Source organism: Streptopelia decaocto (genome assembly GCF_964273445.1).
Source record: "Streptopelia decaocto genome assembly, chromosome: 6".
Classification (NCBI taxonomy): Eukaryota; Metazoa; Chordata; class Aves; order Columbiformes; family Columbidae; genus Streptopelia; species Streptopelia decaocto.
The window spans coordinates 5,915,283-5,939,249 of NC_138660.1; the positions used below are offsets into that span (position 1 = coordinate 5,915,283).

The following is a 23,967-nucleotide window of genomic DNA, read 5'->3' on the forward strand; positions in this document are numbered from 1 at the left end:
CCGCCCCGGTTCCGCACTCTGGGGGAGCCCCACCCCGGGGCCGCCCCCCGCCGCGGCCCCCCCGAGCCGCGCTGCTGGAGCCCCGGCGCCGCTGGAGCCCCGGCGCCACCGCCCCCCCGGACCGGACCGGACCGCGCCGCCTCCCGCCGCCGCCAGCTCCCGGGGCGGCGCGCGCCCGGCCGGCCCCGCTCTTAAAGGCGCCGCGTCGCCGCTTTACGTAACGGCGCGGGGATGTGTGGACGGACCGACCGAGTCGCGACGGACGGGTGAGGAGTGGGGTGCGGGGATGGACAGACTCACCGCAGGACAGCGCTAGGCCCCGGGACCGCTCCGGGAGAAGCCGTGACACAGGGCACAGGCTGCCCTGCACTGCCAAGGGGCAGCCGAAATTCTTGCTGCCAGGTGGGTGGGGAGGGGCTGCACCCCCTGTCCCGGCTGCAGCAGAGCTCCGCACAGCCCCAGCCCTGCCTCTCGGGCCGCTTTGCACGGTCACTGCAGGGAGAGGAGCTCTGCCAGGTTTGGGCAGCGATATGTGGGAAACAAGGTGTTTCCAAGTAAATCATCCGTGTTTCAAGAGGAGGGACCAGAGTTGTGCCCGGGCGACCCATAAGATGCAGGCTCCTGGAGAAGTTGCCTCCCACCCCAACCATCACATCTTCACAGTATCCAGTGTTTGTAAAGCAGAGGGTTGGGGGAGACAGCTGAGAAAAGCCAAGCATATTTAAAATGCAAAGCCCCAAACTAGTGAGAACAGGTCTCTGGGGCTGGGGATGTAGCTCCCACTCTGCCAGAGCTCTCTGGGGCTCTAAGCAGTAACCAAACACCCATCTGCACCTTGATCCAGGGGTGATGAGGGGCAAGGGACAAAGCAGGACACAGCTTCAGTCCTCATTGTTGGTGCCTACAGCAGCATGGTGAAGTTCAGATTCACTACTGCACATCAACAAGTTGCGACTGGAGCTACTAGTTACCAGCCCCGATGGGGCAGGAGAGCAAACTCTGCCCAAGCTCAGCCCCAGCCACAACAGCATCATGGCTTTAAAAGACCCCACAAGAAGAGTTGAGTGTTCAAGCTTCAAAACTTTATTCAAGCAGACAGCACATAACCCAGAGAGTTTAGCGCCCCACACCAGTCAGACGCCAGCACAGAGCAAGGCATCCCGAAATCCCAGTAGTCACAGTTGTGCTGCCTCACCAGGAGACAGGCTTTGTCTTCCTCTGCTGGCTGTAAAGCGCGTGATTAAGTCTGACATCAAGACGCATGCAAACGCTACAGTGAGGACTCCCAGACTGCAGCTCTTAAATGCCATCCAGAGAAGTGTCACTAGGAAACAGTAACACAGAGGGCTGCACACATGCCTCAGAGAGAGAGAGCAGGGTAGTTAAGGAAGAGCAAGAAGTCGCACAAGTCTGGGCATCAGGCTTCCAGAAAGACCCGTGACAATCCAGCCCTCCAAGGTGGTGAGCAGTGAGCTCAGTTAACCAGGCTGGGGGCTCCTCCTTGCCTATTCCTTGTGGAGGCTGAACAACATTCTTCCCCCTCAAGGACCACTGCCAGGGCTCAGGTCGCTTGGTTTAGGTTTAAACACCATACTACAGGGCTGGCACCAGCCTGCCAGCTGCTTTTTGGGAACAGCAAAGGTGTCACACAGCAGCGGTGTTCAGCTTCAGATCGGGGAGCAGAGAGAGGTATCACTGATTTCCTCCCCTCCACACATCACCCAGGAGGCAAGACTGGAGTTTACAGCAAGAGCTGGGGAGCAAGCAGCCTCCTGTGCACACACACACCAGCATCACCCTAGTGCCCAAGCGGGCCAGCCTGTGAACCAGCACACACACCGGGCCAGAGCAGTGACCAGAGCCCTCCGGACAGCAGGCAGCCCAAAGCCCTACATTCATCTTTATTTCCCCAGGTCTTTAACTGATTTCAAGGAAGTTCACTAAATCACAGAGCACACAGTCTAACTAGCCTAGTTTCTACTAAACATTCAAGCACCAGTCCCGGGACTGGAGGCAGGAAGCCACTTCAAGACAGCACAGCTATTTGAAAACAGTTCAGCCTACGGAAAAGGTAGAGGAAGTACATAACAGACCGAAGTTTGTATCTGCATCACCACAGGAGAGAGGAAAAAAAATAGGACTGCAGGAAATTGATCCGTGTTAGATACTAACCATCGAGCTTTGCAGATGACATTGCATGATAAGCATAGAACAATTATGGGAAACACTGTCCCCGATAATTACGTACACCCATAGTGCAACATATGGAGGTCACTGCCTCCGATATAACACTGTGGTAGGCAAAAACTACCTTGTTCTTTACACATTATGGAAGACACTGCCCCCGATAATGTCAGTTAAGTTTCATGATACATAAGGTACTGGAAGTTTGCAGGAAGCTGCCGTTAAAAAATTGGGACAATGCCTAATCTGAGGTACAAGAAATTCGTTTGTTGCCACAAGCGGAGCAAGGGCTACACAGCAAGGCCAGGGAGGAAGCTGTGCTCCCCCTGCGAGCACACATTGTCCAGAAAGGGGAGCAAAGAGGGAGTCTGAACCCACAGAGGGGCCCAGACACCACAGGGAAGCCAAATTTCTAGTATTTGAGTTTCCATCCAGATTTTCAGCATTTCATGGATCACTTTGGAGTGCAACCCCGAGACTTGCTACCGGGTTTACACCTTTAAGTTTCTTCCAGGAGTGTTTTTGCCACAGAAAGCTTAATTGCTAGTTTTCAAAAACTTTTTTTGAAGGGCCTGTTTAGATTATTTTAAATGCAAAGTTCCAGTATCATGTTTGATTGTAATAGCAGATGCTGCTTTATTCAAAAACGACAGTATAACTGTCATAATTATGGAAGGCACTGCTTCCGATAATTATCTTCTATAAAAAAAAACCACACCATTTATAGTGAACGCTGTCACTGATAAATAAATAAACAAATAAATATCTCAGTGCCAAACAAGAGCCATCCTGCAAAATGGCATCACTCAAACAGGGTTTGGCCAGCAAGAGACTCTATTTCAGAAAAGGCCCCAGAGCAGGAAGGTCTGAAGTGTCAGTCTAGAGCCATTTCTCAATGCTGCAGGATTCACTGAGGTGCCAGCTGAGGATATAAAAGGGGCATTAGATAATCTTTGGGTCATTTTCCCTGGGTATTGAGACCTGCCTCAGCAGAAGCAAGCTTTCAAGATATTGTTGGGACCCTGCTGTTGAGTAAAGGCAGGTCGGGCACTTCAGAGCTTACTGATAATCCAGCACTTGTGGGCTATTACTATGCTGTTTTATTTTTGAACCATGGGTTGGTCTCTGCAGCTCCCTGCCAGAGAGGGGATCCTCATTACAAGCGTTAAGAGGAATCTATTCCATTTTGTCATTAAGTTTAGGGGGCCAATAATTAAAATCCTAAATAGATGAGGTACCTCCCCACACAAGGTACCAGTTCAGGAGTCACCTGAGCTGCTGGTTCTCAAGTACACTGGAGAACAGGCCCCACAAGCAGCTGTACATGACCGGTTTGGACTGTGGTCAGATGGGAGCCTGGTCAGAGATTTCATGGTAATCTTAGTACCTGCTTTAAAGCTGCCTCCTATGAATTTGTCAAGGTGAAATTTAAATTTTATGCTCAACTTTGGTCAAAAAAAGATTCGTTGCCAGAAAAATCTACAGAAAAATAATGCCATGTTAGGGAGTGGGTTTCCCTAATCCTGTACCTTAACCAGGTGTCTGCCATGTCTAGAATTCGTTGTCTGTATCCCAGATATCACCCACTAAGGCATTGGCTGCCCCTTTAATGGTCCAGGTCGCCAGGGCCAGCTGCTCTTTCAGCATGTTCACGTCCACGCTCTCCTTGTTGGCTCTCAGCTGCTCCAGGTTCTCCAGCAGACTCTGCAGGGTGTGGGAGCCTTTGCCGAAGAAGATGTGGCGAAAGGGAACATCTTTTGGTGAGAGGTATGGGGAGAGGAAGTCATACTCCACCTGGAGCAGAGATGCAAATTTAAGGTTACAGTCTCACCTCCCAAGTTTTTCTTTCCTGCTTCATCGCAAGATCCCAACCTCTGATCCCCACCCAACCCTTTCCCACAGCAGCTCTGCAAGGGCCAGACCCTCTCCTGATGGCAAGCACAGAAGTCTGTCACATTGACACTAAACAAGCAGAAGAGACACCGGTCTGCACAGCACCCATGGCTCTTCAGGATTAGGCCTTTCCCAGCCAGCACTTCCTTTGTGAAAGAAGGAAAACCAGCTGCAGTCACCCACCTTCATGATCCTGTCATTCAGGGCTCTGCGGACAATCCTGTTTTCCCTGTCACTGTTTGCAATGTCTCTTCTCAGTGCATCTGTAGCTCGCTGGAAGTCACCACGGGCAAAATACAGCCACTTCAAGGTCAGTCCCAGCGTCTGTGAGGGAGGAGCTGTTAGCAAACCTGATTTTCTTCTTTTGCTGCTCTCTTACCAAGAGAAAGTGACTTTTTTTTTTTTTCCGCTAGTTTAATCAAGTAACAAAGCAAGTTCCTGGCAGGCTCCTCTGAGGTCACTGAGCTCAGTGACGTCTCTCCCCACCCACCGTTTCTCGTGGGCTTTCAGCAGAGGTGCAAATGAGATGCAAAGCTGCACCATGCTGTCAATGACAACCAGACAAGAAACCATCCACATACATTTCCTCAGGAGCTCACCACAGTCAGATGAGCTAAATCTGTCTGCCACAGCTACTCTGCCTGCACTGCTCTATGAGGAATGCCAATTCAGTTCACATCTCGCTACGCTCTCATGCCCAAAGCAGGAAGGTGTTCACCCTGTTGTATCCAACAGCAGCAGAGCCTTATTAGCACACAGCCCCATAAGCCTCTACAGGGATTCAGTGCACTCTGAGCCTTTCTCACCTTCACATCCCGATCATAGGGAAAAAACTTCTCCTGGAATGCTAGCAGTTCTTCAGCATATCTCTCAAAGTCCAGGAAGAGCTCATGATCGTGGGTCAGCCTGAGAGCTATTTGTCCAGCAACTTCTGCAGCAGCACGCATAAGATCATACAAGTTATCAGTTGTCTTCAGGTTGGCCACAGTGTCCTGAGTAGTGCCCAAGAAAGCGTACTCCTCATCCTTCTGCAAGAAAAAAGGCATTGAAGTTAGGCAAGAGTGCTTTTCCAGCTAGGACTTTTCACCTCCTACTACAGCTTGCTTGCTGCTTCCACCACATCTCAGCCCCTTGTGCTGCTAAGCAGTGAGATTTGAGTGGTAGCAAAAACTTCACAAGGCAGAGGTGAAAGGAGTTGAGCTCCTGCATCTTGTCCCTCCATTTCCAGCAATCAGCAGGATGCTCTGCCAGTTTGTTAAATCCAAAGACATATAAATTTTTTGCAGAGTACACTGCAGAAGCACAGGTGGGCAAACCCCAGCACCCAATTTGGTACGTGCTGGCAGCACCCACCAACACTTCTTGGCAGGATAACTCAATTTTTGTGGAACATATCTGACACTAACAAAATCCAAGCATTCATAAGCAGAAGAAGCTGCTTTGGGAAAGGTTTCCAGCTGCACATCTGCAGTAACAGAGGGGCTGCTTGGCTGATGCCATTTTTGCCAGATCCAAGCCACAGGAGCAGACCTGAACAGTCTGAATTCGTACTTGTTCTGGCCAACAGTACAGCTTCCCCGATGCACCGTGTTTGCTGACCAGCAGGCTGTAGTATAGTCTTTCACCAAAGCAGCAACAGCTTGACATCTTTTCAGTGCTTTTAGCTTCTGAATCATTGACCTCTGAGCCTCCAAAAGAGCAAGCTCCCCCTCTCCCAACAAAAAACGAGTGTTCAGGACTCTGGAACAGGGACCGTAGGCCAACCATGCCCCAGGAGCCACCTTCACAGCAAGTACCGCCACAGCCACCAGGTCCAGAGGCTGCATCACCTCCCCCAGAGAGGTTCCCGCATGGGTGACGAGCTTGGGACAGCACCCTGTGCTCTGGCAAGCTGGGGAACAGATATCCTTGCAGCGCTCTGTACAGCAGACAGGTAGGAAATACTTACATCGTAGAAACCAAAGGAAACCACAGGGATTCCTGAGAAGGCCAGAAAAGGGAATGCCGCATTATCCAGACCAAGAGGAACACTGCAAAAAAAAAAAAAAAAAACCAACCATGTACTGAGTAATTACCAACTCATTTGGCCATCCCAGGAGAAAAGCTACAGGCCCTAGAGTTGAAGCCCTGAGCCAGATGGACTACCCTGTCTAGACAAGGCTGGTTTTGACAAAGAGTCCCAGCCATGTGCAGAGAGCTGCTCATCCAATTCTGACCACTGGTCCTTGTACAAGGCTGTTCTCGCTCCACAAAAGCTGCCAACAGGCCACTTGGCGCAGCACTAAGCACAGCTAGTGCTGTACTGTTCACACTTGCCTGATCCCATTGCAGCATGTAAAGCCTTGCCCTGACAGCAGCATGACACTCCAGCACAAAGAGCAGAAGGCATTTAGTTTGCTCTTTTATGGAGATTTGCTTTCCTCAACAGCAGGACAACAATACTTACACTGTTTTTACCCAGTCAGTGCCAACTCTGTCATAAAGGTTTCCTCTATCCTTTCCCGGGTCCTTCACCTGCACAGAGATGACAGTCAGTGCACTTGTCCTGACCTCTGTTTGGGCCTCCAGGTCCACCCTGGAGCTTGCATTGCTGTGCAGATGCCAAAGTCAGGTGTGCTCCCCTGACCTTTTTTCCACACAGGCACGGTTCACGCAGAACACACATTCACCTCCCACTGAACTGTGGCATTCGCCGATTTTAGACTCTGCATGCGTGAACTGCAATTCCCAGAGCCCAGCTGACTTCAGACAGGGCTCTCCAGAGGATCTCAGCCCTTTCTGATAAAAGGGGCTTCCTCCTCAGGTGGAGAAAGTGACCCAGCACAGGTCTGGCTGCTTTCAGTTCCTCCTTAAAAAAAAAAAAAAAAAAAAAAAAAAATCACAGTCACCTTGATTAGCCCAAGACCCTTCAACTCACCCCCTTCATAATTCTCTCCAGTAATGTGTAGAGCAGCGGGCTGGCAGAAATCTTCATGTGTTTGGAGCCTGCAAAAGAGAGAGGGTGTTTGACATGCCGGCACTATTAACCACTATTGCCAGAGATGATCAGTTAAGGTCAAGCTATTCTGGTCCCACTCAGTTTCAAGAAACTGAAGAGCAGCAGCTCACCTAGGACTGCAGCATCCAGGTTAATGTAAGTGAAGGCTTTGGTATGCAGCGTGGCAGAGTACCCCTAGAACAAAACAAATACTTTAAGATGAGCAGTACAACACCAAGATGTTTAATCCACACAACAGAAAATCACAACTGCGCAGTCATTGCGCAGAAGTTTATCAAAGAACAGTACCTCCAGCCATTCAGTAGCACCAACAGCTCCATACTCTCCTGCACTCCAGCTAGCAAAGATGATGCTGCGCCTTGGTTTGTAGCCATCTGCAAAGAGATAAAGAGAGACTGAGGCATCTACCCTTCCCCCATGGAGATGTAGATTAGCACTGAGAGCCTGGGCTGATGAATCGCCCGCTCCTCAGAGCTGAAGCACTCTGGCTGCTGCAGACAACCGTGCACACTAGTGGCTGCACAGACACCATACCCTGTGCCCCCACACTGGAGGGGAACCATGCTGTCTGAACTTCCTCCCTCTTTTGTTTAGTTGCCAGAGTCCAAAATTAACCCTGGAGACAAGAGCACTTAAACTAAGTGCCACCATGCAGGCCCCCCCACTCCAGCTGACCAACTACTTGAATATTTGTCCGCCTTCAGGCCTGGCTGTCCAATAGACAGCTCAGCTTTGAGGTTTCCACCATGTGTTATCCAAGGACATTCTTGCATTCAAGCCATACCAGATACAAGCAGGCAGTCCCTTGGAAGTGAGTGCTCACTGCAGACAAGTTGTCTAGGTTGGACAAGTAATAGCTTCTCAGGAAGCTTTGTCAGATTCTCTGCGCCTTCCTAAAGGATTATTTTGCAACTGGGCTCTGCAGCATTAACACATATAGAGCTAAACCTGCATCACCTTCCAACCCCATGCTTTTGTACTCAAATATTTACCTTTTTTCACCATGTCCGAGATCACACGGGCAAGTTCCAATAATATGGCAGTTCCAACACCAGCCTTGGCTGCTCCTGGGCCCCAGGAATCTCTCTGGGCTCCGATAACAACATACCGATCTATAAAGGAGACATCAAGATCTGAGCAGCAAGCTTCAGGTTGCAACCACCATTTATCAGAAAAGCAGCTTTGAGCTTCTGTACTAGGAAGAGAGTACGGAGTGTGAGCCCTGAATCCAGCACACCGCTTGCTTTTATTTAGCCTTTCCCCAGCAGCACGGTTCAGCTTTTCCCTTGACCCTTTGGGAAGGGTCTTGGTTCTGCTGAGGAACTGGTTGTCTCTCTCTGGGAGCAGCTGTCACGTTCTGACCATCACACAAGAGGAAGGGGTGCCCTCAAGACTGAGCCACAAGGCAGTTGCTGTTACCTGGTTCTTCAAGTCCCTTGATAGCACCAAAGATGTTCAGAATCTTCCTGTCCGCCATAACGTTGTTCACAGTCAGTTTCACCATCACGTTGGTTGTGCTCTCCGGCATCACCTTACATCCCATGACCCCACCTTTCCACTCCGAAGGGCATTCCTTTCCACCCATTTTGCTGGGGGGGGGAAAAAACAGATCCTTTGAAGTATTGTTCAGTTCTGACCTCTTTTAGCTATCCTGTGAAAAAAGCAAGCCTGTAACTGCAGGTGCAGCTTGTTCAGGGCCTGCTCAGGAAATAACTTGCAGTCCCATCCCACTAATTACGCAGAGAGAGATAGGATGCAGAAACCAAGAGGAACCCAACACTAGGTTAAGAACAGTCTTTAAGACGTGAAGCATGGATACAAGTGACATTTCTCCAGCCAGTTCCAGTAAGTGCTCCCTGCGGTACACAGCACAGACCAGCAGAGAGCTCCCTGGGCTCACAGCACCTCAGCACCATCCTCACAGCCCTGCAAGCCATGAGAAACAGTTACCTGAACAGCCTGCCAACTGCTTGGCTAGAGACAGTCTGAACAGCAATGCGAGGTAGCCCAGAAGATTCCACTGGTGGGAACTGGGTGTGGTTGAAAGAAGGGAAGCCTGGGGTGAACGGGTCTCCGGTTCCAAGGTGGGCCTGTGAAAAACAAGAGGAGTCCTCAAGTCTCAGAGGAGCCCGACAGTCTCCATTCGCACAAGGGCATGAAGCACTGCTGTGCCTGCAGGACCGCTGCAGTCTGCAGTGAGAAGGGCTCAAGAGAACAGCAAACAGGGGAGCCAGTCGCATACTCACATGTCCAAAGGGGACAAGTGCATCTGTGTTCCTGTAATCGGAGGGGTCCAGGTACATCAAGGCACCAACTGCTCCTACCTCTTTGGCATTTGCAACCTGAAGCAAAGAGTAACATTAACTGCACATTTGCACTGCAAGCAAGGGGAGTTAAGGCAAGTACATGGAATAATGGTGTGAGGGGTTGTGCTCCTCAGTGCCCAGGTCCACTGCAGATTTTAACAGCTACCTGACAGTGACAGACGCACAGGGAAGCTGAATACCAGCAGCTCAGTACTACTCCAAGTAGAGTGTGTCTAATGCCTTTGAACAGGTAGGACACTCCATGGTTAGTCTCCCACCCTGCGATTCCTTCAGCTCACACTTGCTCTTCAGAGCAGCTTAGAAGAAATACATGAATTGATTTTGATTATGGGCCATCTGTTTTCCCAAGATTAGGTTAGTCTCAAGACAAGGTAAGCAACCAGTGGAGGACCATCTTCACATGGAAAACAAAGCCAAGAGTGGTCTAGTCAGGTCCCTGTTTAATGCACCTACAACCCAGCTTCCTACAATCAGCACAAATACTCTTGCCAAGGTCAGACACCAGTTGGAAAAGTGGGAAGGGAACCAGAGAACTAGTGAGCACCCCTTGTGGAAGCACTTTTCAGCTCTGCCTCTGTCTGTGATGCATGCCTGACTGGAAGGAATCCTGGGGCCCAGCCTCCTCAGGAATACCCACCTGGTGGGCAGCTCTTGGTCAAAACTAGAACGGGTTTACATACAGAAGGACCTGGATCCTTTGGGCTACTTGACCATTTGGTTTGACTTGCTGCAGAGGGAACATTACAGCAACACACAAGGCAGCTGACTGGGCACACAGTGCCAGCACATTCACTTGGTCCAAGTGAAGAGTCAGCAAGGGCCCAAGTGAGACACTGCAGCCAAGCTTCGAAAAGTATCTGGCTGCAGCAGCAAGAGGTACCCTGGAGGCAAGGCTGCTCCCCTTCTAGCAATACCAGTCGGCTCTGCACCCTCTGGCCCCCAGGCTGCCTCCCTGTGCCTCCCAGCTCCATCTCTTCAGACACTTGGCTGCCTCAGACAGACTGCCAGAGGCCAGAAAGAACACCATGAATGGTATCCAGTTCCTTTCAGTGCTGGTGTCCAGACCTGCACATGGAGGCTTAGTGCAAACAAGCAAGACCAGACCTGCAGGGACAAGCCTACATAGACAAGTTCTAGAGACCTGAATGGATGCACAGAGGTGTGTTTTTGAGAGGAAGCAGCATAGCCTTCTGCTGCCTATTTTGATCAAGCTCTGGGGCACAGACTGCTTACCTTCTCAGCCAGGGTTATTTTTCCAGCTCTGAAGATAATTATAGTTTCATTCAGTGACACATCCAGCTGCTGTAACCTCTGAAAATCAGCTTTCAGTCCATAGTTCACATACACTGGTTTGCCCTGGAACAGAAACACTGGTTACAAATGCAGCAGTCCTACATCAGTAAAATACTTGAAACAGCCTACAGAGTGGCAGTAACTCCCATTAACAGCAGGGAGTTTAAGCTTAGCAATGTAAAGTCTGATCACATGCGACATGCCTCCTGGAGTAGCACTTTTGTCAAGGTTCCCATCTGCATCCCAGCAGAGAAGTTTAAACAGTTACTTCTGCATCTTGCTGAAGTAATAAAACTATGTGAGCCCACTCCTCACCCCACTGTCCCTATCACCACCCCCAGGTCTAACTGGGGAGGGCTTTGTACACTCTGTATCTTGAAGGGACACATTTTTTACATTTCCATCTGGTTAAGTGTCCGAGCACATTTCCAGGATCTTCTTGGAGTCACTTACAACAACTGAGCCAGTCTTGCTGTACGCCACATACGCATTGGGACTCTCCAGTTCCTCTTCTTTACCATCTTCCACAACAGACACTTTGTTGTTGCTACTGTTGAATGTAAAGAGACAGTGTTACATTCTTTCATGCATAAACCCCATATTTAACTGGCTCACATATTTCAGTCTGTGCCTCAGCAGTTCTGATCAAGTCAATACTGAGCCTTCCAGTACTTGTGTGCAAGAATCTCTGGGGTTGCTCAGAGATGTTAACGAAGGATAACTTCTAAGAAAAGTAGCAGAAAGAATCTGTGTTTCCAGGTCTCTTAGACCCCTCCTAAGAGGAGCTAAGCAAATTAATTTTTTTCCCCAACATAAAGGAACAAGAAGACATGAGGTTTGAGCTGCCAGCAAACACAATGACTGCTGATACCCCCCTGAGCTACTGCAGGGGCCACAGCCAGGTCTGCAACACGTCTGGATGCCAAGACAGAGTCACCCACAACAGCAGTTTTAGACACAAGGAATCTGCCCTTCAGCTGAGTTTTTACTCAATTTTGTTCTTTCCCCTCCCCAAGCATGATTTGAGCAACAGTTGCCCCAGGAAAAATCCAGAGGGCTGCTACCAGACACTCTGGATTTAGAAAGCCTGAGACAGGAGCAGCTACTGTTTGGTTAGATTGAGGCCTTCTTTGGAGAGGGGTAACTGGCTCACAGTCTTAGCACTGCTATTAGCACAAATCATGTGTTTGCTCAAGACAACAGATAACCACACCATAAGGAGATCTGGATCGCTTCGTTAACGTACCTGCCTTTGACCTGCAGCTTAATGTAGTGCTCATCGTTCCACACTTCATCCAAGAGGAAGCTGGTGAACTGGTCATGAATGTAGTTGGCAATGCTCTGATCTTCAGTGTCGCCAGCTTCAAAAGAGTACTTATTTGCTCTTTGCCTGTAGGCAACAGATACACAGTTTAGGCTACAGCACCAGGTTGCACTGCAGTGCTCCAGCCTGCAAACCCAAGTTGGATGCGCCACTTAAGCCCACGTTTAACTGCACGCCACCCCAAAACATCTTTAAGTCCTTTGTTCTCCAAAGGAGCTCAATTTCTGCTCACAGGCTCTGTCTCTCCCATAGCTGTAGCTAAACTTTCTGGAACTGTTACCTCAGGTTGACCTCAAGCCGTTCGACTGACAGTTTATCTGACAATAGATCTCTGAGACTGGGCCAGTAGAGGACAGGTGGTCCAGGAACCTCTTCTTCCTCAGTTTCATCATCATCCGCTAAGTAAGATGCAGTAGGAGTCATCTCACACTTGCCACTTCCATCCAGACACCTGCCAGCCTTCTGCATTCGTCCACGATAACTCAAGTAGCCGATCAGAAACCCTATGGACAGAACAGATATTTTTTTTGTGCTGCAGGAAGATGCCCAAACCAGCCCCACACCATACAAGTGCATTCAAAGCAGCTTCAGGGTTAAGATGCACCTCTGTTCTCCCTCCATTTTTGATAAGCTGGCATACCCAGCGACAGACAGGAATATACGGCCTGACATTTTGCCCGAGTTGGCACATCTTAAAGTACACTGTAAATCTGATCTTCTGCTTGGCACAAGAGTCCCTCCAGCACCACTTGGGAAGGAGAATGCTTAGTTTAGGTCAGTGGCAGCATTAAAACCCTTGAGAGATGAGCACCAGAGGCTTTACTGGTACATTCACCCACATTTCTAGAAAAGTGTTAGGAGTTAATCTGGGGAAAACCCGTACACTTGACACACGGACTGGTTTGCCATTTAGCTAAGCCACAGTTCCGCTGTCAAACTTCTCACTTTTGTGTCAATTCTGTACCGTAAGCCTGAGCTAGACATACTTAGAGTTAGCGATAAGAGGCTGCAGCCTGGATCCAGGCTCTTTAATTATCTCCTGAAACAATACAGGTTCAAATGTTAACAGCCTCAGATAAGCTAAATACCACAGTCCACTTCATGCAGTTGCATCCCACCCTTCCTTACCAATCAAAAGGAGGAGGACGGCTGCAATGACCAGGAAGCAGCGGTTCCTGCCACTCCTCCGAGGAGGAGGCATGATGGTGTGCAGGTGCTCTGGTCTCCCAGGCTCCCCTCCATCCTCATCATCAGCAGACAGCTTCATCTCCACATGGCTGTTGTCTCCCTCTGTTTGCCGGGCAATGCTGAAGCGTGTGTATGACATCGGCTCACCACCGAACTGTGTCGAAAGACAGTGATGTGATGGAAGACTTTGTTACACCGGCCTACAGTCCTTGCAGCCAGTTGCACCTGTGCTCCAAAACAAATACAGCTTTTTCATCTGAAACCGCTCCAGCCCAGCCCAGGCATTTGGCTGTCAGTAAGTCAGGCTGGCTGGTTTGAACAGACAGTTATTTAGGATTTCCAGAGTCCATTCAGCATCTGTTTGCCCTGCACAAGTTCACAGCCACACTGGTCAAAGTCTAGATTGGAGTCTCTTACAGATATGACATGGCCAATGGCATCAGCATTTCCCAGGTGACCCCAAGCACAAACTCTTGGTCTTAATCTGACTTGAACACACGCAACTTGCACAGAAGGAAGCTTTGATCAGGACAGAGGAGAAGGCAGGCAAGTCCTCCATAGTTGTGCCTTTGAGCCAAATCCACTCTGACATAAAAAACTCCCATTCAGCATCTGGACAATCTTGTATTCAACTGCCTCAGGATACTCGTAAATTACACTATTGATGGCTATTATAAAGCAGCCAGGGTGAAGAGAGATGACCCATGGGAATCCTGCTATCTTAGCTACATGAAAGCTGAGAGTGACTGGAACCATTCAGCAGGTCTTTATCAGCACCCAGGCAGAGCAGCTTCCAGTCTGCAGCCCACACCTCTAAACGGTTGCAACGCACAGTCCAACCGTCCACAGAACAGCAGCCTGTGCGCAAGACAACTGCTCAGATTAACAGACTCAGCTCAGGCGCGGCCAGGCACTGAGCAGAAGCACTCAGCTTCCATTAGAGCCACGGTACTTGCCCGCAGCCATAGCTGTGCTGGTGATGGGCAGCAGGCTGGCTCAAAGGCCAGAGGAAGAGTTTTGGGAGCAACAGTCCTGCAGCCACTCTCCACTGCATCGGAGAAGCAGCCGCTGGTAAGCACCCAAGCCCTGTTACAATCTCAGCAGCTTACCCACAGTTCTCAGCTCACTCTCAATTTACAAGTCAGTAGCTGGAGGTGAAGAGACCAGACATCAACTTGGTTGGTCAAAACTAAACCAAAGTAATTTCAGACGTGCAGTTCCATTCCTGCCCACGTTACCCGCAATAAAGTGGCTGGCTGCTCACTTTTCAGAAAGGGCAGCATCTATCATAGCAGTTCCCCTGCTCAGCTGCTTACTAGCTCGACTTCCCTCACACTTTGAAGAGGACATGCCTCAACCCTACACAGCCTCCACACTCGTTTAGAGACCAAACCACCACATTCAGTCTGAGCCCAGGGTCATTTCACAGTCTTTAGGACCAGTGGGCTTGCTTGAGCAAGCTCAGAGCTACCTCGTCCTGCACATTTGTTTCAAAGTGCAGGTTGCATTCAAAGGCTGGACTTGTGGTTGAATTCCCACCCCCAAAGTAACATAGTAGAACACGTGTTGATTGTCCTGATAGGCATTTAACCAGCTTCCTCTGCAGCACTTCCTCCTGGAACATTGTTCAAGGCTAACCCCTCCTCCTCATCAGGTTCCCTAGAGACCCAAGACATGGTGACAGTTAACGATAACCCCAGCAGCACTGAACTGCTTAAGCCACTTCCTTATCACGTCCAGCTACCTACAGTGACATCGGATTCACAACCCACACAGCAGCACCTAACATTGCTTTGGATTCATCATCTTCGCCGATACCAACATGGACATGGTTGAACCTTTCTTCTGCAGTATGATCAGCCCACCAAGAGACAAACGGCACAGGGGGACTGTGTCTTACCAAGTTAGAGATCGCCGCTCTGGCATGGTCCATCGCCTTTTGGAGGAATGCCCACCAACTTGACCAAAGCCCTAGAAGTTCAGAACACAACAGGTCACGTTAGACTGTTCCCTTGCCTCTACATAAGACACCCAATGTCTGTCATTGCCACTAGCAGAACGCTTGCCTGTGGATTTTGTGTGCGTGCTTCTGCGTAAGTCACAATGTTGGTCAACCTACATCAACCTTGAATGCAACCTAGAAGTTCACATACTCCCACTGCAAATATAAGTTCTGACAAAAAAAAACCTGACTCCGTTGAACTCTGGGGACAGGGGTGTATAAATGAGGAACAGAGTCTCAAACAGCTAATTTCAGGCAAGGGTGTTAGCAATGGTAAGGCCACCTCTGCTCAGGGAGGGCTGATGAGAGGCACTTGCTCAGCTGTGACAATAGACATCACATATCTAAGGTTCCTGTGGTCTGTCTCAATGACAGGATGGAGGCAAGAATCCAATTAGTAGCCAGAAGTGGCATGGTCATAATGCAAAGCAGGACAAACTCCTACTCTGCCAAAACACTTCCAGTCGCAAGGTGCCTATAGATGGCTATATTATTTACCACATTATGAAGGCAATTCCAGTTTTGGACAGTCTGACAGAACAGCCAAGAGCAACTGTCCAAAAACATTTCAGTAACTTTTTTCACTTGCATTTCTCTAGATAGCAAACTTATCTGAAAGGCAAACTGTAACTGATTTACTTCAGCATTTCTTCCTGAAAATATTATTGAAAAAGCTCTGTAAATTAATTGACCAGCCAGCTTGAGCTGAGACAGGTGCTCAGGCTGGGAGCATGCACAACCTGAGCATTGCCTCAAGCAGTGCTGCTCGGAAATGGCTTTGAACTGGTCTTCAGGTGCACGTGGATTAGCTCTACACCTGGGAGCTCTGCAACCTAAGCAGGTTTTATTTGGAGATCAAAGGCCATTTGCTCAGTTTACCTTTTGTTTAGGGCAAGAGCATATGGAGATCAATCCCTGGCAGCTTTGAGAAGCCTTTTCCAAGTGACAACCTGAGGCTCAGGCTGGGCAGGGCACAACAGGGTGTGCGTGTGGAGGGTCTCCTAGACCAGTTAACCCAAGGGCACATGGCAGCACAAAAGACCGCTGGGCGCAGCACCTGGCAGGATGCTCCCCGGGAGCACCCCCCGAGCCCCCCACTCCGAACCCCCTCCCACCAGCGGGGCAGGGGGGGGAGCCCACGCTCCGGCACCCCACAGGGTGCCTTCCCTCCTCCCGCCAAACAGCACAGGGGTCGGCCAATAACCCCAAATCCCTTGAAAATAACGTAAGGGGAAAGAAAACATAATAATAACATAGGAGTAGCCTCCCGCGAGGGCTGGGCGCCCCGGTATCGCGGGCAGGGCCCGCCTGCGGGCCGCCAGATAAGCGTGCCCGGCGATACGCCGCCCGCCGAGAGCACGTCTCCTCTGTGCCCGGGCCTGCAGCCGCATCCCCGCCCGGGCCGCGGGGCTGCCCCGCTACCCGCCTTCAAGGTCAGGCGGGCGGCCATGGCAGCTTCCGCCGCAGCCACGTGCGCGCCCGCCCACCCGCCGCCAACCGGAGCTGCTGCTGCAGCGCCGCCGGTGCCGCCCGCCCGCCGCTCCTCGGCCGCGCCACCTCGCCTCAGGGCAGCGGCCACCGCCGCCCCTCCCCGCCCGCCCAACGGCTCGCGGGTCCCGCCGCTCACCCTCCGCGCCTCCGGTGTCCTCGCCCGGACCCAAGTGCTGCCCAACCGCCGCAGCGCTCGGGTACGTCCCCGGCCGCGGCCCGCCCCCGCGGCCCTGTAGCCAATCAGCGCGCGCCCCGCCGGTACCGCAGGCGCGCGCGCCGCACGGCCGCCTCCCGCCGCGGACAGTTCCCGGTACCCGGCTGTCAGCGCCCCGGAGCCCCGCGGGTCCCGGGGAGCCCCTGCCCAGCGCGGGCACCTCCCCGCGGCCTGTTCTCCGTTTTTAGGTGCTTCCGCTGCTTTAGGTGCCTGCAGACCCCGGCCGAAGGGCCCGGCGGTGCGGTGGTGGGCGCTGCCCGGGGGCCGGGGGCGGCTTTGCAGCCCTTAGGTCGCCGCAGCGGCGGAGGGGAATCTCCTGCTGCCGGCTTTGCCTGTTGGCTGGTTGCTGCTGCCCTGCCCGAGCAGCCCCCGCTGCGGGGAAGGAATATAATAGATGTTTTAAATCCCTTTTAGATGCCCTCGGGGCGGCGGAGGAGCCGCTTGAGGAGCGGCTTGTGTTTTATTGGGTGGATGTGAGTTCCAGCTTCCCCCCGGGAAGGGCTGGGAGCAGGGCAGCCGCCCTGCATAGAGACGAATTTAACACCCCTTCACAGGATGTGTAAGCGTTTACCACAGTATGCAGGAGCCACAAGAAAGAGCAGGTCACAGATGCATCATTCCCACCTTCTCAGCATTTTGAGGGAGAAGGGCAGGAAAAACATTTTCCTCCCTGGGTGGTACAAACCAGACACAGGACTCATTCTGGCTTGGGAAGCTGTCCTGGTTTTGTTAAAGCCAAGTTTCTCTTTCAGTGAATTTTGCCTGTCAGCTAAAGCCTTCATATTAACTGCATTTTCCTGGAGAACCAGACACATGTTTTGGTAAACCTAGCAATGGAATGCAAACTTATTGATAAACACAGATGGACATCTCGTGAGAGGGGCAACGAGAAACAAGTGACTAAGAAACTGACCAACTGTGTATAACATTCCATTCATGTGAATACTTCATATAAAAGTGGGAGATCACAAGGATCTCAGCCTTTTTTTCCCCTTTTTCCCTTTTTCCTTATGGCTGACATTAGGAGAGGATCTTGCTACTCATCCCTGCGAACTGAGGCCAGTGACAGACTGAATCCAGCTCCGGTTGGCTGCAGAGTCTAATCCAGGACTTTGGTGGCCGGCTCTGCAGTTGCTGAGACTTCCAAGATTGGTTTTGTATATTTTGTATTATTTTCTCTATTCTTATTAGTAGCATTAGTAAAACATTGTTAATTTTTCCAACTCTCTTCTCTCTGTTCTTCTTTTCCTCCCGATCGCCTGTGCTGAGTGGGAAGGGGGAGAGGGAGGGGCAAAAGGGGGAAGTGGGGGGGGAGAGGAGGTTAACAATACATCTGCCAGGGTTTTATTGTCACCCCGCAATCTTAACCCTCGACAGAAGCGCTCGGCATCTTCAGGTCCCAGCAAGCCACGCGTGCTCAGGGCTGCCCTTTTAGATCTGAACAAGCAGAGGCATCCAGGGTGCCTTTCCTTCATGTCTTGCCCCAGTGGTACATAAACACTAGAAGTACGGACAGCCCATGTCAGGCCATGGGATGCATGTGGCCTGCAGAGCAGTTTATGTGGCCACCCAGGTGAAAGCATCCATGTTGGGCACCACGGGACTACTCCAACTCTAAAATAAGTGGTCCAGCCCTCTCCCTGGGGCAGGCAGAGTGACCCCACGCCGTGGCGGGAGCTCCCCAATGTGCAGAGCTCCATCTCTAAAACCAGCAGGTGCAGAGCGGTGGGGTTCCCTGTTTTGTTTCTAAGGAACTTGAAGGAGAAGTAGAACATATTGGTTGGATGGGGAAACAAAGACCTAGCACGCATCTTCTTTCAGTGTGCTTCATAAGGTGAAGCAACGGGTAAGAAGGCAATTCAGTGGTTTTATGGTGAAATGGGTAAATAATATACTGGGGGGGAATTTAGGGAACCTGTGAGCCACCCATGCCCTTGGAGAGTCTCTCTCCAGCTGTCAGTGTGATGCTGAGCTGAGGTTCACAACTTGGCTGGGCACCAGCTGGGGCTGCGAAGGGATGTCCCCCTGCCAGGGTCTCTCCACCGCAGCTTCCCCAGCACTACCAGGGCTGTCATATTTGCTCTGCTTCCCTTCAGCCAATGGCTAATCTCCTAAAGACATGGACCCTGCAGAACATCTCGCCCTTCTCCAGCACCTGCTGACGTTTGCTGCCTCCAGCATTGCCCATGCTCATGAGTGGGCCCTGGCTGTGACCACAGCCTCCTCTGCCCTGTCTGCCTGAACTCCAGTGCAAGTGGAGGTCACTGCTTCCAGCCTTGGTCCTTCAGCTCTGGGCATCCCTCAAAGGTAGTGCCGGAACTGGGGAACGCCGCGGGTTTTGGGTGTGCATGTGTTCTGCAATGCCGCGCTAATTTGTCCCTTGCTCATTAAAGAAATAAACTGGTAGGCCTGGATTATTGCCTCAAATTCTCACCCAGGAAAGAAGGACGGGAGCAGAAAGTTTGTAGTTTGGCAGAACACATGATTGCAAAGAGGATTATGTTTTGTGAAAAGCAATACATTCCTGTGCCGATAAAGGGGGGATTAACTAGATCTGAAACTTGATGCAGCTGTCTGGAGACAAGGCTCCTGTAAAGCGGCTCTCGGGCAAGATGTGCTCATAGACCCACCCGCTCTGTTTGCCAGAGAAGGTTTGATCCAGGCTCCAGTGCCAAGGCCCTCCCTTCTCCAGCTCCATCCATCACCGGTGTGGTGATGCCAGTCATGGGGGACACAGCCGTCACTCGGATGTGCTGCTGCTGAGTGCCTGGGTGGAAACAGAAGGTCTAAGAGAGTTCAGAAAGAGATTATATCAGTCCTGCAGGCTGGATCCTCCGGTTGTTTCTCAGTGTGATGGTCTGGTTGCAGCCTGCTGCTCAGGAACACATAACCTGGGGAAAACAGCCCCAGTCCTGCCCCACCCCCCCACCAAGTTTGGCAGCGCCAGTACCAGTGCTGGCTTGCACACCGTGCTAGGGCAGGGCTCTGATCACCGCCTGCCAGCGCCGCGAGCAGAGCGGGGCTTCCATGGAGAGGTCGCGCCTCCCATGGAGGAGGGATGCCTGCAGCAGGGCTCAGACTGGAGAGGTTCCCGGGAGCACCACCGAAATGCAGACCAGCAAAGGGATGGCCTGATTTACTCCTGCCCGTGATCTCCATCTGCTGTGCCTCCCAGCTGGCAGCGGGAGCTGTGTGCCCCGCTCTGCCAGCCCCGACCTGCCCCAGCAGATGCTCGCTGCAGGTGTTTTCTGTGCCCTCTCACAGCATGTTTGACTATGTGTGGAGCAGTTCCCCATTTCTACGCCTGCCTGGGAAAAGAGAAGCAAGCTGACATTCTAGAAACTCAGATATTTTTGCACTGTAGCCAGCACTGGCAGTGAAATACCTTAAAATGAGTGTTTTTCAAATGCAATGTGGTACCTGAGAGCAGTTGAGCCTCCTTTACCTTGACCTGGGTGCAGGCAAGGAGCAGAGATAGCCAAAGCTGGGGAAAGGCCAAAGGTGGGGATGGAGATGTAGGATTGATGGGTGACTACTGACTTCTCATCCTTCATCCCATCAAGATGTATGGTCTTTGTGTGCATGATTTTAGTACAGTTCAGGCCCATAAAAATCAAGAGCCATCACCATCCATCTGGAGATCTCTGTCCAGTTCCCAAAGACCAGGAAAAAAGGTGGGAAAACCCAAGAACATTTAAATTCTGAACCTGGCTGCAGCAGAGGGTTTGTTCTTGTTTCCCCTGAACTCCTGAGGGGCTTGCGAGTCTCCTGACTCGGACTCAAGTGACTCCGCATTCCTTTGTGCAATACCCCATGATGTGACAGTGTCCTTCCCGTACAATTAATGTTGAAGCATGAGACCAAAATATGGGAAGGAAAATATGGTTTCACTTCAGTTTCGCACCATGGCTGAAATTCTTGTGACCAGCTGTCCTACCCGCATTTTGGGAAGGCAGTTGAAAAACAGAGGGAAAACAAGAGCCACAGAGATAAACAGGCTGGAAAGGGTGCCCTGTGCTTTGTGATCAGCTTATCAAAAACAGCATTGGGAGGTGACTTGAGCAGTTTTATGGCAAGAAATACTGGAAGTAGCATGGCCCTTCTGTCTGGAATGGATGGAAAAGCCAAGATCCAAGCTGGAGGTGCTGCAGCCAAGTGCACACTGTTGGGCTGGGGCCGAGGGTTGCGGGAGATGTGATATCTCGTAGGTGGAAGGTGGTCAAAGGGCTCTTGTGGGCTGTGGACTCTGCGAAACAGAGGCTGTGAAGCATCCCAGGGTGCAGGACCTGGGGGCAACAGAAAGACTTTGGTCTTCTGCCCTGAGTGTCAGCCACTTATGCATCACAGATGCTCGGAGAAGCGGCAGTGTCAGCTCCTGCCTTCCTAGGAGCAGATTTGAGGGATGTACCAGCTGTGCTCCCTGCTCACCTTGGGCTCTGCACTGGGGTGCAGTCAGTTCTTTTAGGTCCCAGAAGAGAGCTGGAAAATCCAGGTTTTTGCGACCTTGGAATCACGCTGCAATCCCACTCCATGTCAGGGCTGGCAGGCACAGCTCCCGGGAGATCCTGCCCTCTCTGCTCCCGTCTCTCCCAGCCAGCAGTGCAATATCCAAGGATTTCACAACACTGCGTGTACCCCCATCCTCTAGAAGACCTTGTGGTTGAGAGAGTCCAGCGCAGAGCAATGAAGATGATGAAGGGAGTGGAGCATCTCCCTTATGAGGAAAAGCTGAGTGAGCTAGGTCTCTTTAGCCTGGAGAAGAGGAGACTGAGGGGTGACATCAGTAATGTTTACAGATATATAAAGGGTGAGTGTCACGAGGATGGAGCCAGGCTCTTCTTGGTGACAACCAATGATAGGACAAGGGGCAATGGGTTCAAACTGGAACACAAGAGGTTCCACTAAAATATGAGAAGAAACTTCTCTGTGAGGGTAACAGACACTGGAACAGGCTGCCCAGGGAGGTTGTGGAGTCTCCTACTCTGGAGACATTCAAACCCACCTGGACACCTTCCTGTGTAACCTCATCTGGGTGTTCCTGCTCCATGGGGGGATTGCACTGGATGAGCTTTCGAGGTCCCTTCCAATCCCTGACATTCTGTGATTCTGTGGTTTTGGCCTTTACCACTGCATTTCTCTATTGCCCTGACTGAAAGAGGGGTGAAGAGGTTGGATCTGATCCTTGCAGAAAAAGCCATCCTGCTGCCTTGGAAGGGTCACCCCATCCTGCTCAGTCCCGGCAATCCAGGCTCATGCAGCCACACTCAATAGCTCTGGTTCTCTGGCCACAGTTGCGGCACACGCTGCGGTTCAGCCTGAGGAGGGGGGGGATCCTGGCAAGCACCGGCGTCTGGGACGTGATCTGCTGCCTCTTCTCCAGGAGCAAAGGGGCTGTGGGGGAGGCAGGGGGTGAGCCATGCGCAGCCAGGAAAAGGCATTTGAGAGGGTGGAAACACAGCAGGTAATGCCGAGAGCTGGCCACAGTTCCCCTTCGGAATAACACCCGTCTTCGCATCCTTCCCGGGGAAGCACCTGGATCTGGCCTGGCTCTCCGCATTGTCCGCAGCTGGCCCGGTGCTCCTGCCTGGCAGCCGGAGAGGAGCCGGAAAGCACTGAGCCTGGGGAGAGGTTTGAGGTCAAGGGCAGTGCGGGCCCTTGTCCTCTGAACGTGCAGACCCAGGGTTTCCCAAGGACCCCCTCTCAGAAACCTCTGGGGTTTTGTTACCCTGCTGCAGTGGGGAGGCTCATCCTCCCGTCTCTCCCACCACACAAGGACGTGGTAGTTCTTGTTGCCACTGCTCTGCTTGCCAGGGGCTGGCGGGGACCCTGCAGAGAGCCTCACGCTTGGACACTATGCCCCAGTGGGGTTAAAACAGGCTGGCTCTTTCAACGGGGCTTCCTTGCTTGCAAAGAGTAGGTTTTGCTGGGATTTTGACCCCCAAAGTCCTGGGGACCCCTCTGTGCTCCTTGCATGACCTATAGAGAGGAGGGCAGGTGGTTTTATCCCTGCTCAGAGCATGCAGAGAGACAAGGCAATTAGCAAAGACAAAGGCTTTAGCATTGCTTCCCGCTCGGTTACATCTTTTGGCAAGATGCTGGCCCTCCCCAGGGGGACAGCAGCAGCACGAGGACAAATCCTTGGTGTGCGTGGGGCTGATATCGCTCCTGCCAACAGACACAGCGTGATGGGGCTGGTGAAGACCTAGCAGGAGCTGCTGTTGACCTGGAGCCTTCAGCAGTGCAGGGTCAGCCCGGCAAAGCTCCTGCTATCTCGGCGGCTGCACCGCGGGACTGTGCCGCTTGTCGCTGCCCTGATAGCAACTCTGCCCGCTGAGCACGGCTGCTTTTATCTGGTGGTCACGGCGGCTGTCCCTGCGGTGGGGGGGCTGCGGAGATGGGGGCCTCCGAGGAGTGTACAAACAACCTCAGGATGTGAGCACAATAGCTGTGGGTGGGCCTTTGAAAAGCAGAGGGATACAGCACGGCCACCCTGGGGCACATCAAAGGTCTGTCTTGCTCTGCACCACCAAAAAAGCCCGTGTGTTTGATGGCTACCTGTTGACCTGGCCCCAGCATCACATCAGCCCAAGGGCCAGAGGCTTCGGGTCATGGGAAGCAGAAAGGAAAAGGGTGGCAGTGAGGAGAGGACACATGTGGGAGTTGGGACATAGCTCTGAGGGTCTCTTCTTCCAAATCATGGGTTTCTCACAAGTTCCTCAGTCCTGCTTTGTCCTGGCTCTCTCTGATCTGCATCTGGAGTGCAGCACACAACCATTCTCTTTCCTCCTTCAGTGCACCTCCAGGCAGGCATTTCAGGTCATTTTGGCAAAGTGTGCAATTTTGCAAGCACTTGAATCAGCGATTGCCACAGCTGGGGACTGTTGGGGATTTTGCTTCCAAACTTGGTGGTTTGAATCCTAGAAAGCCAGGGTTGCCATCCACAATTCGTGGTTTTTCATATGAGGAGCCCATGTACCCAGAAGGAAAGTTGCTAACCAACAGGCTTGGAAAGCTGAGCTCTGAGCCATGTCTGGATGGAGCCATGAAGGACAC

At 51.7% G+C, this 23,967-nt stretch overlaps 1 protein-coding gene across 2 annotated transcripts; it reads right to left on the reverse strand.

The window, feature by feature from the left end:
* Positions 1-1,060: 1,060 nt before the first annotated feature.
* Positions 1,061-16,925, reverse strand: TFRC (transferrin receptor). Of its 2 annotated transcripts, XM_082054998.1 has the most exons (19): positions 16,837-16,925; positions 15,108-15,178; positions 13,148-13,361; positions 12,300-12,522; positions 11,942-12,085; positions 11,149-11,245; positions 10,636-10,758; positions 9,322-9,417; positions 9,026-9,165; positions 8,495-8,664; positions 8,068-8,187; positions 7,364-7,449; positions 7,186-7,249; positions 6,995-7,062; positions 6,524-6,591; positions 6,026-6,107; positions 4,884-5,105; positions 4,261-4,401; positions 1,061-3,978 (listed from the first exon to the last, which is right to left on the reverse strand). In XM_082054998.1, exons 2-19 carry the CDS (start codon positions 15,138-15,140, stop codon positions 3,736-3,738), a joined length of 2,334 nt encoding a protein of 777 aa, XP_081911124.1. In that variant the 5' UTR covers positions 15,141-15,178; positions 16,837-16,925; the 3' UTR covers positions 1,061-3,735. The 2 variants fall into 2 exon arrangements, with proteins under 2 accessions (XP_081911124.1, XP_081911125.1); XM_082054999.1 differs by lacking the exon at positions 16,837-16,925 and having other exon boundaries at positions 13,148-13,432; positions 15,108-15,160.
* Positions 16,926-23,967: the final 7,042 nt, after the last annotated feature.